The sequence below is a fragment of the Oryx dammah genome, unplaced genomic scaffold (genome assembly GCF_014754425.2).
Source record: "Oryx dammah isolate SB20612 unplaced genomic scaffold, SCBI_Odam_1.1 HiC_scaffold_3, whole genome shotgun sequence".
In the NCBI taxonomy this organism is placed as follows: domain Eukaryota; kingdom Metazoa; phylum Chordata; class Mammalia; order Artiodactyla; family Bovidae; genus Oryx; species Oryx dammah.
The window spans coordinates 92,273,973-92,289,082 of record NW_024070187.1 but is presented as its reverse complement, the minus strand read 5'-3'; the positions used below and the strand labels follow the sequence as shown (position 1 = coordinate 92,289,082).

Sequence of the window (15,110 nt, the reverse complement as noted above, 5' to 3'; positions counted from 1 at the left end):
CTTAACCCCATTCTATACTTCCTGACTTAACCCCATTCTATACTTCCTGAAATGAGCTACGTCCCTATAGAGTATGTTTCCCAGTTCCTCTCTCCTAGGATAGCCAAAAAAGATTCAGAAAAGATACCACACGTATGCTGTGCTCAGTGGCTCATTTGTGTCCAACTCTTTGTGACCTCATGGACTGTGGCCCACCAGACTTCTCTGTCCATGGAATTCTCCAGGCAAGAATACTGGAGTGGATCGCCATTTCCTATTCCAGGGGATCTTCCCGGCCCAGGGATTGAACCCGTGCTTCCTGTGTCTCCCGCGTTGGCAAGCAGATTCCTTACCACTGAGCCATCAGGGAGACTGAGGCTTAAAGTACAAGTTCCCATGTTTGTTACGTAAAAGAGGCAAAATGTTTGCATAGCATCTGTGATAAAACTTGGCTTTTGACCAAGATTGCTTAACATCCTCACATTATTCTTACTTGATTCAAGGCAACTTCTTATCAGTTAAAATTTATATTGTAGTAAGGTAGAGGAAGCAATGAAGAAGGGTCACTTAGAGAAGAGACTAAGATTGCTTTCATAATAAGACACAACAGGCCTTAATACACATTCTTCTGTTTTATATAAATTTCAGTTTTTAAGTCTTGCTTTGCCCTGTATAATGAATGATCTCTTGAATCACTGACAAGTCAGCAACGCTCTGGCTTTGTATTAAAACAGCTCGCTCTAGCCATCTCTGATCAAAGTTGTAAACTAGGGGTTCTATTAGTTAGCTGAGAAAATACATCCAAGTAGTTTAAAACAGAACTAAACATAAAATTTTGATCCACTGTAGACAATAAATATTCATCCTTTTCTCCTACCTTTATTCCTTATGTCTTTCAGGAAAATAGCTATTCTTTTTAAAAAGATTTTTTTTTGATGTAGACCACTTTTAAAATCTTTATTGAATTTGTTACAATATTGTTTCTATCTTTTGTTTTTTTGGCCACCAGGCATATGAGATCTTAGCTACCTCATCAGGGATCAAACTCAAATCCTCTATATTGGAAGGCAAAGTCCTTTATATGAATAAAAAATTCTATTTTATGGACTTTTAGAAATTGTTATCCCAAAATATCAATGTATTTTCAAAACCTTTAAACATAATTTACAGCTTCCTAATTAGGCCATATTAATTGTTCTTAAGAAACTAAATGTTTCTGTTGGCCTATTTTTAACAGTGGTACCGGTGGTTCTCTCCTCTCCCAAACTTTTTCCATTCTGACCACAACAAATCTATTCTAGGCTCTCATCTCTTGTCATTAGTTTCGTTGGATTCCCAATGCGTATTTTCCAAGGTGTTAATGCTTCTTGTTTTGGGAAATGGGTTCAATGACCATCATATCCATTAAGCAAGTAGCCCTCTCTTATCCTGTAAATAGTTCTGACTTTTCTTCCCTCCTCTCTTCCATCTCCACTTCTGTCTTCTTTGTAGACTTATCCTCCACTCTTTAGCCAGTCACTGCTAGTAATGCTTAAATCCCAATTTACCACTTAAAATTCGTTATTACATTTTCTCCGAATCTATATTTTCTCCCTAGAGAATTTGCATGCATGTCCAAAGAGTCAGTGACACAATTATTTCTGAAAATATATCCCATACCACTAGCTACAACTTGCCATCTCTATTTGCATGTTTTGAAGCATCAATTACAAATTGTAACTTGCCGTGAGCATTTGCCATCTACCTCTACAAGGGTTAAATCATGTGCTGCTGCAGGAAGCTGTCCTTCAACATCCCCTGGAGGAAGTTCAGGGTGGAGGTCAGGAATGAGCCACTGTACTCTGGGAAAACCAGCAGAACAGGTCTTCAGATAGACATTTTTAGGAACTAATTTTATGAACCCAATCCTTGCATTTTCTCATATCTAGAAAATCACTAAATCCCTTCATGGTGACATCAGGTCCTCCTGACTAGCAGAAAACCTTTTGTAAAATAAGCGCTTGATTCCATGAACTCCCCTTTAACCAAAATCACATATATATTGACCTTCCCCACCTCCACCTCTTTGGAGTAGTTTCTCAGAGCTATCTGAAGTGAGATTCCCTGGGCTGCAGTCCTCATTTTGCCCCAAATAAAACATAATTCACAACTCTGACGCTGTGCATTTGTTTTTAACTTGACAAAAGACATCTCGAACTTAACATGTGGAATTTTCTCCCTGACTCCCCCCAAAGGGGAAAAAAAAAAGAAAAACCACTAAAAACCTGATCTACTTGTAAGGAAAGAAGCGTGTGTGCTAAATCACTTCGGTTGTGTCTGACTCTTTGCGATCCTATGGACTGTACCCTTGCCAGGCTCCTCTGTCCATGGGATTCTCCAGGCGAGAATACTTGAGAGGGTTGCCATGCCCTCCTCCAGGGGACCTTCCCGACCCAGGGATCGAACCCGTGTCTCCGGCAGCTCCTGCACTACAGGTGGATTCTTTACCGCTGAGCCACCTGGGAAGCCCCAGACACCTGGGAGTCATCCTCAACTCCTTCTCCTTTCTTTTTACAACAAGATGTCATATTGAGTCATTTGAAGTTTTAACTCCTAAGTATCTTTTGAGTCTTTGCTTTTTCCTCTCTTTGGATTAGCAGTAGCTCTGCTCAACTATTTTGAATCAGAGCTACTCTAATATGACTAATACAATAACCCATCACTCCACATCCCTTCTATCTTATGTCCAATTCATTCTCCATAGTCACAAGATCTTTTCTAAACGTACTTCTGGTCATGACACTATGTGCTTAAAATTTAAACACTTCAATGGCTTCCCATCACTCTTAAGCAAAAGATAAATCTTTAAACATTGCCAAAAAGGCCCTGCATGATCCGGTCCCTCCAGCCTCATTTTTCATTACATTTCTTCCACCATGAGGTCTTTTCACTCATGACTCCTTTTGTTAGAATGCTCTGCTGAATTCTGACCCCCACAATTTTTGCCTTGTTAAGTCTAATCATTTTCAGATCTGAATCAAAACCTTCCTGTAGGTCAAACCCTCCTGTTATGTGATCTTACAGCACTATCTCTCTTTCCTTTACATTGAACATGGCTGTAATTTTACATTTATTTCTAATTCCATAAGGGCAGAAAACTTTTTTTCTTTACTTATAATTGTTACCCTGAGCCTGGCACATAATATACTTTCAGTAAGTATTTTAAATTGAATGAATGGAATACCAATTTCCTGTTCTCAAGGCTCTCTTTCAATTGACTGGATCTTGCCACTGAGATTGTATTTTTCCATATTCCCAAGGTAGGCTCCTAATTAATCAAGCACCTTATTAATACTTATCCTTCTGCTGCTGCTGCTAAGTTGCTTCAATTATGTCTGACTGTAAGACCCCGTAGATGGCAGCCCACCAGGCTCCCCCATCCCTGGGATTCTCCAGGCGAGAACACTGGACGGGGTACTTATCCTTCTACTTCTCATCAAACGTATGTTTCTAGAGCACTCACCTTTCAGACTCTATTGACCAACATAGCGCCAGGCTCATAAGGCCCTCAAAACATGCTTATTAACCTGAAAGGTAAGCTTCAGACTCACTTCCCTAAGAAATGTGCCGTGTGCTAAGTTGCTTCAGTTGTGTTTGACTCTTTGCAGCCATACAGACTGTAGCCCACCAGGCTCCTCTGTCTATGGGATTCTCCAGGCAAGAATACTGGGAGTGGCTTGCCATACCCCCCTTCTGGGGATCTTCCCGACCCAGGGATGGAACCTGTATCTCTTATGTCTCCTGAATGTGCAGGCGGGTTCTTTACCCCTAGCGCCACCTGGAACTCATGTACCAATGGAAGAGACGTGGGTTCAATCTCTCAGTTGGGAAGATCCCCTAGAGTAGGAAATGGCAACAGACTCCAGTATTCTTGCCTGGAAAATTCCATGGACAGAGGAGCCTGGTGGGCTTCAGTCCGTGGGGCTGCAAAGAACTGAACACAACTGAGTGACTAAGCACACACACAGCGCCACCTGGGAAGATTATCTAATCCCAAACATCTTTTACTCTCAATTCCTCTATTACTCCTCTAGGCCCCACATCCAATATTTCATTTTATGCTGTTTCACATTATTTTGTCAGCCTACTTTATTCTTTTTTCAAATTTCTTTGCACTTACAATCTCACATTTTAGCAAGTAGTACCAATAGGAAATATGATTATTATCTTGAAATTGCTTTATTTACGTCCACCTCAAGTCTACACAGAAATTAGGAACTAACTGAGGGTAGCTACTACATTTTCTCTTAAAGACTCTGGAGTCAAGTTATTTTTTAGATAGATACTTAATTTGTTGATCAAGAAAATCTACCAAAAACTAATTTCATCCAATTTTTTAAAATGTCTTAGTATTAAGAGACACACATTTGTTTTTCACTTATTTCCTTCCTCTTCTCCCCTCCAGTCATCACCTAAGGTGTTAATTGAGCAGAGAAATGTCTAAACTAAAGGCAGAAGGAAGAGGAAGACAGAACCCAAGGCAGGGATGATAGATAAAAAGATTCTATTCATCAATATTGAAAACGTAATGAAATTACTTAATAATCTATGTTAGGCAACAGAAATGAAGAAACCTAAGATAATTTTAAATTACACACTGAACTCTTCAGCAATGGATTTTTCTTTTCTATCAAGATACACATTGCTTACATGTTTCCTAATACAATAAGCCTCAATTACACAGGCCATCTGGAGAGGGAGAGCTACCAGTTAATTGAATTTTCTGGTTTGCCAAGGGTGAACCAAAGGACCTCTTCATGTTTCAACCTCGTTACTGGAAATCTTTATAAAATGTATGTGTCTCCTTTTCTGCCTTGGTAAGTACAATTTAGTTAACTTTATTGTATCTTCCTCTGTTGATTGAAACTATTGTAATGTGTCAGAATCGATTCAAATTGCATTGAGTGTGAGCAGTTGAAGAAATCTGTGCTAAGCCCCAGGCGCAACCGGACAGCTGCCTTTTCAAATAAATTTTCTTTTTCAACTTAAGCATGTATCTTTTCCTGCAAAGGTTTAGTACAAAAACAACAGCTCTCATTAGAAAAAATAAAAATGATTTTGATGAGCAAATCTAGTTGACTAATTGAGGTGCAGTGGAAGTCAATTGATAATATTTACCAAAATTCCCTGTCCTTGGAGATAGTGAAGGACAGGGAAGCCTGGTGTGCTGCAGTCCATGGGGTCACAGAGAGTTGGACATGACTAGCAATTGAACAACAATCAAAATTACAGGTGTACTGACATCTGTCTCAGCACTCCTACCTACTATTGAGCACTCATCCTTCAGATACACTTGTACCTGATGAAATCACACATGCGTATTGCAGTGTTGTTTAGAACAGCAAGAAACTTGAAATATCTGTTGATGTGGTAGATACAAATATACAAGTAATGGAATGATATGCAGCTGTTAAAAAGAATGAGAAAACTTCCTCGCAACCTAAATGTCCATCGACAGAGGAATGGATAAAGAAGATATGGTACATACATAAAATGGAATATTACCCAGCCATTAAAAAGAATGAAATAATGTCATTTGCAGCAACATGGTAGACTTAGAGAGCATCATACTGAGTGAAGTAAAAGACAAAGAAGGAGAAATATTGTAAGATATCCCTTATATGTGGAATCTAAAAAGAAATGATACAATTGCACTTACTTACAAAACAGAAAGAGATTCACAGTCTTAGAGAATGAACTTATGGCTGCCAGCAGGTGGAAGGGTGGAGGGAAGGGACAGTTAGGGAGTTTAGGATGGACATGTACACACTCCTGTATTTAAAATGAATAACCGACAAGGACCTACTGTATAGCACATGGAATTCTGCTCAATGCTATGTGGCAGTCTGGCCAGGAGGGAAATTTGGGGGAGAATGGATACATGTGTATGTATAGTTGAGTTCCTTCACTGTTCCTCTGAAACTATCACAACATTGTTTATCAACCAGCTATACTCCAAAGCAAAATAAAAAGTTAAAGAAAAAGAATGAGAAAGCTTCCTTCCTGAAATGAAAAGAACTGCAAAGTGCAGAATCATGTTATCTTTTGTGTAAAACAAAGAGGAAATGTAAAATACATACTTTTGTTCTACTGCCAGAAAGAATAACTGAAATAAATTAAAACAGTGCAATATAAGAAAACAGACAAGCAATTTGCATATGCCATTCACAAAAGAAGAAAAATCAGTGGCCACTAAACCTGAAAAAAAATAAAATGTTGAGTGCCTTTTATGTACCTAGGATTTTAGAGCTGAAAAATAATTACTGTCTTTAAGAAACATTTTGTCACTCTTTTTTTGAGGTTTCTTTCTTTCTTTTTTCTTAATCTTTAGGTTGGAATGGAATTGCTTTACAATGTTGTGCTAAGTTTCTGCTGTACAAAACATGAATCAGCCATATGTATACACATACACCCTTCCTCTGAAGCGTCCCTCCCAGCCACCCCATGCCATCCATCTGGGTCATCACGAGCATCAGGCTGAGCTCCGTGTGCTACACAGCAGCTTCCCACTGGCTGTTTCACCCAAAGAAGTGCATATATGTCAATGCTACTCTCTCAATTTGTTCCACTCCCTCCTGGTGTCCACAAATCCATTCTCTACCTCTGTACCTCTGTTCCTGCCCCGGTTCAGCAGCACCATTCTTCCAGGTTCCATATTTGTGCATTAATACATGACACTTGTCTTTCTCTTTCTGACTTACTACACCCTGTATGACAGACTCTAGATTCATCCACATCACCACTGACTCAAATTCACTCCTTTTTATGGCTGACAAATAATTCAAAAAACACATTTACACACTGACAAGGAGAGAGAAACCTAACTCATGAATTTCCATGATTTGAGGATTATAAGGGAAAGACAAGGGGTGGAGAGAGGCAAGATATGTTTTGCTATTTTTAAGAAGAGACTTACTTTAATTGCTGAATACAGGGAGTAGCCAGAAAGCTTCTTAAACTCTGCTCGAATGTCCAGAAGGTCAATTTCTGATCTGGAAACCATTATTCGGTTCAGAGTAAACTCATCAGTTCCGGCACCCTGTTAAGAAATGCAAGTGTCCACGAGACCAATCTCATTGCTCACAAAACAACACATGGATCTCTATTCATGAGACACTGATAATGGTATACAAACTATTCAACCACAGTGACTCCTTCTCTCATTTTTCATCAAACACTCTCATTCATTTATTCAAGAAACATTTTCTGCCATTGCATTGCTAAATGCTGAAAACAGAGATGAGACACCCCTGTTAAGCTTTCAGTTTTGTAAAGGATACAGGTGAGAAAATGGGCCATTACAATAAAGTCTGATATATGGGAACTATTGGGTACTATGGGAGCATATGTTAGGGAGGCCTACCATATTCAAATCAAGGATTAGTAAAGGACTGTTTGAGAAAGTGGGATTTAAGCTGGGGCCTAAATAGTCAGCCAGGAGAAAAAGGAATGGAGTGGGGAAAAAAATGTTTCAAGATAAGATACAGCATATGTGATGCTTTAGGGCAAGAAATAATACCACATTTAAGGATACATAAGTAATAAGAAGGAACAGCAAGAAATATATCTGGAAAGGCCAGACCTTATAAACCATGAAATGAAATTCTGACTTCATTCTGAGTGTGAAGAACTATTTGCAGTCTGTTAAAAATGAGCGTGTTGAGATCAGATCAGATTTGTAGTTTCAGAAGATTCCTTTGACAGCAGCAGTATGAAGAATGGATTTCAGGAAAAGAGTAGGATGAAGATAACAGAATAAGACTGGAAGCTTTGAGATCCATCCAGAAGTGATTATATGACCGAGAGAGACAGAAACAGATGCTGATGGCCTGACCGACAATAATGGTAGTAGGGATGGAGAAAATTGATAAGATTTAAGAGATGCTCGTAAACGTAGACTGACAAATCTTAATGATATTTGAGAAGAAAGAAGGAAAGAGAAGCGTAGAATTTCTAGCTGAGCAGTTAGGTGGATATTGACACCATTCATTTATTCGTTCAACAAATGCTTACTGAGCACAACAAATACAGAACACACACTCTCATGGAGTTCTCGCTGATGGAGGTGGATAGGAAGGACAGTCAGTTAGTAGTACTGAGAACAATGGGGTGGAGTGTGAGTGAAAGGAAGTCAGATGACCTGGGTAGACAGGGAAGACCTCTCTCAGGAGGACGCATGAGCTGAGACCTCAGAGATGAGAGGAGGCAGCCACAGATAGATCTGGAGGAGACACCGGGCAGGGAGCATGACAAACGCCAAGACGCTGACATGGGTAGACGCTTGGAGTAATCATGGAACAGAAAGAAGGCTGACGTGGCTGAGTTGTAGAGATCAAGGCTGGGGAGGAAAGGCATAACTTCAGAGAGTCGGGCAAGGCTAGTTCCTATCGGTGTTAGCCACTGAGATGACTGAAGGCAGGAGGCAGAGCAAGACTGGGATGGGAGGTGACGAAAGTGCTGCGTTTACTGTGGACACAGCTTTGAAGGGCACATGGATTTCTATAGGAAATGTCCAGGAAGAAATTGCAGTCAGCATCTTCTGCATGCCAGGCTCACTGTGAGGGTCTGAAGATATAAACGAGAAAGAACTGAACAGGTTCACAGAGCTCCCCGCCTAGAAGTGACAGCAGACGAGAAAACAGAGCGTTTCTACATCCTGAAAGGCGGCTAGCTCAGTGTGGTTTAAGTAAGGCGGCTTGAGAGGCCACTGGATCACGTTTGGGGGCTGTTGTCCTAAAACCAATCAAGTGCCTACATTACTGTCAAGTGGGAGAAATAATTTAGCCAGCACTTCAGTGCACCTACCTCTGTAATGATTAGGAAACTCATTATCAACCTATGAGCCAAATTAGTAGACAGATTAGCTACAAAAAAGAACTCTATCAAAATGGAAAAGAAATAGGAAATGCCATCAATATTAAGTAATATTTTTACATTTTCCTTGAGGGAAGCTAAGAATATAAATGAAATTTCCAGACCAACCTTCAAAGCTTGGTACAGTCTTTCAGCTAAAAAGGCAGGCGTGTTCCTCGCACAACGAACTGTTAGAAAAAGGCAAAGTAATGTTCAGTTTCATTTAATAGAAATTGAGTTAATCTATAGTAATACATTTTTTAAAAAGATTCTTTTTGGGTAACCATACCATTCTCCTCCTCCCCACTCCTAGCTTTTCTTTAGAATGAAAGAATGAATGAATGCTTAACCTGAACTTTGAAGCCTTTATAACGTCATATTTGCATGGAACTTTAACACAGCAATTATCCTTAGCCACAGGGAAAATAAAATTACCTGCCAAAGATACTCCCACAGCAGCTGACTCATTTCCAGATCCCAGACACACCAACACCTACGCTTACATTTGATAACTCCCTAGGGTGTACCGCTGCTCCATTTCTAACATCTTTGACTACTGATGAATAGCTTGGGTCTAAAGATTGCAGAGATGTTGCTCCAAATAACTCATTAGGCAAATAGGGGCACTGGAGGTCAGCTTAAAACCAATTTTTCCAATAGAAAGATTTTTTTAAGTGACTGAATTAGAATTTATAGACTGATTAATTACATTATAACCAGTGTGTGTAATCTAAATTCAGTCATTAAAAAAACACACTAAAATCTTTCAATTCTTTATTTTGAAATAATGAGTAAAGCAGAAATAATAATAATAATAATAATAAAGATAGCTGGCAAAAACATGAGCAAATGAATTATCCTTTAAAGTGAAAGTAGCCAGGACTAGAAAAGTCTGTAGGGAATAAGTCTGTTTATTGCAACACAATTACTTGTATCATCTTAAATTTGATCTCTAGGTAGAAAGCTGACCAAAAGTGAATGAATTTTATAATGAATTTTGGAGATCAGAACAAGAACAGTGGCTTTCTCATAGTGCCTTTCAGACTCTCTTAAGGAAAGTGAAAAGACCTTTTGTGTCTGTGTCTTAAGGGAAACAGAGAAATGTATTAGGAACATGGAATCTGGGTCAAACATGATAACAGCTACAGATTTGAAATTGTCTGAGAAGAAACCAAGGATGCGAATTGGTATTACCTACATTTTCCTCAAACTTATATTCAGCAAGCCTTAATCATTTGATTGAAAGTTTTCATGCCCCCTTTTATCCTATTAAGTCTTTCAATCATCTGGCTCCCCACAAACTAAATGCAGGGAATCCTTTCTTTCCATAATCCTTTATCCTCTCCTTCGCTTTATGGTCTTAACTACCAGATCTGTTCCTCATGTGTGAATATTTGGGGAAGTGGTAGCGTATACAGTATAAGGAAGCCTGCTTTAAGACTCAACCCCAGTAGGAAAACTCAGGGAAATTCCAAAAAATCAGGGAGTCTATTGAAGTTCGTTATGATCATTAAGAGTTCATGGTTGCCTGCTTCTTACCACTTGTGTTCTTTTGACCAAACTTTCTCAGGCCTTCCCTTGACCCTTGTCACAGGCCCCTGAATCCTCGCTTGGTCCCCAGACTGAGCAAGTACCATAATGCCAACATGCCTCCTTTTCAGCTTGTCCTAAGAACGAGCTGACAGCGCAAGACACGCTTCCTTTCAACCCCCAACGATCCTGCCTCCTTGCTTGTCCAACTTCTTTAAAAATTTCTGCCAGGGCTTTCCTGATGGTCCAGTGGTTAAGAATCCACCTACCAATGCAGGGTTCAATCCCTGGGTCCGGGGAGATCCCACATGCTGTGCCACGACTACTGAGCCCAAGAGCTATAGCTACCGAAGCCTGCACACCCTAGAGTTCTTGCTCCAGAAGAGACAGCACCTCAATGATAAGCCCACAGACCACAACTAAAGAAGAGCTCCCCTTGCCACAACTAGAGAAAAGCACATGCAGCAATGGAGACCCAGCAGGCGACAAATCAATCTAAAAAAAAAAGCTTCTGCTAAGATCTGTTTATCTCGTCCCCATAAGAGAAAAGCTTTTTCTGTTTGATTTCCAGACTCCTGTATACATTTCTGAGATTAAAGTCTTCTCCCTAATGAAACAGTCTTTTTGAAGAAAGCTTCTTCCTATCTACATACAGATTTGACAACTAGCGATCTTCCTACCATGCATTTCTAAGATGTTATATGGTTTTTCGTGTCAAAAGCTATGTGTTGGCAGTGTATTAGATTCCTTGTGTATGAAATAGCCAGGACAGGCAAATCTATTGACTCAGAAAGGAAACTGGTGGTTGCCAGAGGTGGGGAGGAATGGGGGGTGACTGTCAGTGGGCATAGGGTTTCTTTGAGGGCTGATGGAAAGATCCCAAACTTAGATCCTGGTGACAGCTGCACAACTCTGTGAAACCAGAGAGCACTGAATTGCATACTTTGGGTGAATTTTATAGTACTTGACTTCTATCTCAATAAAGATTTTTTTAAATGTATTCCAATGATAGACTGAAATAGAAAATGAAAGTGAGACATATCTTGAACTTTAAATTAGTTAAATTTTAAAGTGTTTCTTTCACTTGATAAAATAACACACACTGTAGCCCAAATTTAGTGCATAATTCAGTATCTATTTCCAAAAATGCCTCTTAGCTCAATGAAGTGAGAATTTGTACATCTTAATAAAGTTTTTCAAATAGTACAGCAGGCAAGGTAAAAAGCAGCAAAACTGATGTAAAGGTTAAAAGATGAAATGAAAAAAAATTAACTGGCTTTATCACTGACACTGGAATATTCTCAAAGCTAAGTATGGAGATTGATCTCTTTAATTGAAAAAGAAGCTTCCTATTCTTTCTTGGCCTGTCTTTTAGCAAGTCACCTATACATACACACACATATGTGCTTGCTAAGATGCTTCAGTTGTGTCCAACTCTGTGCAACCCTATGGATTATAGCCTGCCAGGGTCCTCTGTCCATGGAATGCTTCTCCAGGCAAGAATACTGGAGTGGGTTGCCATGCCCTCCTCCAGGGGGTCTTCTGCACTCAGGGATTGAATTTGTGTCTCTTATGTCCCCTGCATTGGCAGGTGGGTCCCTTATCACTAGTGCCACCTGGGAAGCCCATATACGTGTGTGTGTGTGAGTATGTGTGTGTGTGAGTATGTGTGTGTGTGTACATATTTTTTTTTAAAGCAGCATTTGGATCCTATTCTTGGCACTGAAGAGAGGATCAGAAGTTAGTGAAATAACACATGCAGAGGAAATCCTGAGAATAGAGCCCAAACCTTAGGGAGGGCTTGCTCCCTGGTACTTTTTCTGTAATTTAGAATACTTCACTGTGGACGGGGTGACACGTGCAGGTTTCAACCTCTGTTTCCCCTGAAGCACACTGGAGAGGCTGGTTAACATCACAGGCTGTGAAGCCCAAATGCCCAGGTTAGAACCCCAGCTCCACCACACTTTCCCTGAGTAACCTGGGAAAGGAACTCAACCTTTTGGTGCCATAGGCCTCCTATGGGGATAATAACAGTCCCTCACCCATGGGGTTGTCATGAGGCTTAAATGGGTTGATGTTTGCCAAGAGGTTAGCGTAATGCCGATCATGTCGTACGTGCCTGACGAATGTTTATTTAAAAAGTACAATTTGAGGCACCTTCCACCCTCCAGAGGTGGTAATTAACATTTGAAAGATGAATCAGAGCGTCACTCTGGAGGGTACGCTTAGATATCAGCTATCTTTATCTCACTGGAGAAGCTATTAATTATTATGATTGATGTTAGATATGATATTTCACTGGTGAAATGATAAGTTTTGTGGAGGACAGGTACTCCTACCCTGGCATTAGCAGAGAAGCAAGACCAACAGTCACCAGAAATTGGAGAATTTTAGGATTCTGAACAATCCTGTGTGCTTATGAGCATTTAGACTGAGTTGCGGATAAAGACTCCGCCTACAATGCAGAAAACACAGGAGACATGGGTTTGACCCCTGGGTCAGGAAGATCCCCTAGAGGACGAAATGGCAACCCAGTCCAGTACTTTTGCCTGAAAAATCCCATGGACAGAGAAGCCTGGAGGGCCACAGACCATGGGGTCACAAAGAGTGGAACACAACTGACTGACTAAGCACTCTCACACGCTTGACTTGGACTAGAATGGTCACTGAATCCTGTCTTTGAAGAGTTTCTCTTTCCTCTGAATGCATCTTTTTTGCAAGGTGTTCTTTGGGTGCCTAAAAGCACAGGCTGCAGAGACCTGATGGAGAAGACAGATCAGCTTACATAACCATGTTTTGTCTGCCTGTTAATCCAGATGTCTCTCCAGGCACAGATTCAGTCCGTGACTTATTTTCCTTCTGATTCTCCCTGTTCGCACAGCCAACAAGGAGGAGACCCGCAGTTCTGTCCTGAGTTTAATGTTGGGAGGCCACTGACATCTTCCCAAAATAACCAAACATGATTAATTACCATATGGGCTTAGATCTAGGCTTTCAAAGGGGTTACATAAAAATGCCAGTATAAGTGTAACATTTTTCTTTCTCAAGGAGTTTATAATCCAAACGTGGTACCAAGATAAACACAAAGTTAAAAGGCAAAGGAAGCCCTAAACAGAGAACATCTTCCTGCATCCATTTCACAATATTTGTTGAGCATATGGTGTGTACCATGGACTGTGCTGAGGGCTCTGGGGAGCATAAAGATGGATCAGTCAGGATTCTGAGATGAAAAGAGCTGATCCTGACACTGATTGAAAACAAGTGCAAAGTACCTCAGTTTATAAGCACTCATGGACTTACCTATGGCCAGCAGTAAGTCTTCAAAATGCCCAGACAATTCTCCTTTTATGCTGTCCTCGATGTCCTTCTGGCTGATGTTTCTGTATTCATCAAATGCTGAAAAGCAGCATCGCAAAAAAATTGAAAGCATCCCCGTTGACACCTGAATATATTTTAGCTTCTGATTTGATATGCAGCAAATCATGTTATTAAGTAGCAAGCACAAACACTTCTTTAAACCATCAAAAACTCAGCACAGAAGTTTTTGTTTTGGATTTCTTTTTAAAAATATCATCGACAATAAAACTTGAACTTCATAGGCCATTTTCTTCAATGATTAATCTCTCTCTCTCTCCTTTCTTCCCTCCCCATCCCAGGCTGTAAGCATTTAAAATAGCCTGAAAGGTTAAATGATAAACAATTTCTCTAGCAAGGTGGGCTAACTTTTAAAAGATAACAGCACCTGAGGAACAAGAATGTGGTCATGAGTCAAATATGTTGTAAATCTGCTACTGAAATCTTAACTGTGAGGATTTCTTTGTGCTGAATAATTAATCACTCCCCAAGGCAGCAGAGCCTATTTCATACTTACTGGAAGGCATTGAAAGTTCTTATATTTCCCGAAAGTAAAACCTGTACACACACTACCTAGCTTGGAGGGATACTTCATAAGCCAAGTATATTGTTTCCAGGTAAAATTTGAAAACAGAAAATTTGGAGATCTATGATTGTTTGGTTCTTATTTTTCAAATAAAGATATTAATAAAGCAACTATAATATACAATTACTATTATTTTATAAAAAGGATGAAATTTCAATGTCCAAGTCTCCTCATTTTCCCACGAACTCGGCGTAAGCATAGTCATGCACCGTGGTGGTTGTCCAGACCAGCACAGGGAAGATACAGTTAGATGTCCACAGGAAGTGGAGTTCTAGATTTTTGGGTGCTGTTGCTTCCAGAATGACCCAGGGAGATGCATGAGTGAAGGGGTGGGTGCTTAGCAGTTCCATGGAATAGCTGGTCTGAGAAAAACAGCTTCCCCACCGCACCCATTTACCTTCATATCAGAAAAAGTTGAATGATAATCTGTATTTATGCATTAACAGAGATCACCCATAATGCCTGGTTTTCCTGGAAAGTAGCTAACTAGGCAAGAAAGGGGCTGGAAGCCGTGATTTAGGATCTGCCATCAGCAGGAACACTGCTCTCTGCTTTCAGCCCAGAGGGCAGCGTCTCTTTCCTCCCTCCCAAACCGACCCTGTCTATTATCTGTCACACACTCATTTCACATGCTAGAAGGTAATGCTCAAAATCCTTCAAGCTAGGCTTTGACAGTACATCAACTGAGAACTTCCAGATGTACAAGCTGATTTAGAAAAGGCAGAGGAACCACAGATCAAATGGCCAGCATCTGCTGGATCATAGAAAA

The 15,110-nt window shown here is 40.2% G+C and overlaps 1 protein-coding gene across 1 annotated transcript in view; it reads right to left on the bottom strand.

Moving 5' to 3' along the window:
* ANXA3 (annexin A3) overlaps positions 1-15,110 on the bottom strand; it is a 71,025-nt gene that overhangs the window by 1,003 nt on the left and 54,912 nt on the right. Inside the window, exons 10-12 of the mRNA XM_040237170.1 lie at positions 13,702-13,797; positions 9,001-9,059; positions 6,935-7,057 (exon numbers count right to left, since the gene is read on the bottom strand). Coding sequence (XP_040093104.1) covers positions 6,935-7,057; positions 9,001-9,059; positions 13,702-13,797 — 278 coding nt within the window. The remainder of the gene's footprint in view (positions 1-6,934; positions 7,058-9,000; positions 9,060-13,701; positions 13,798-15,110) is intronic.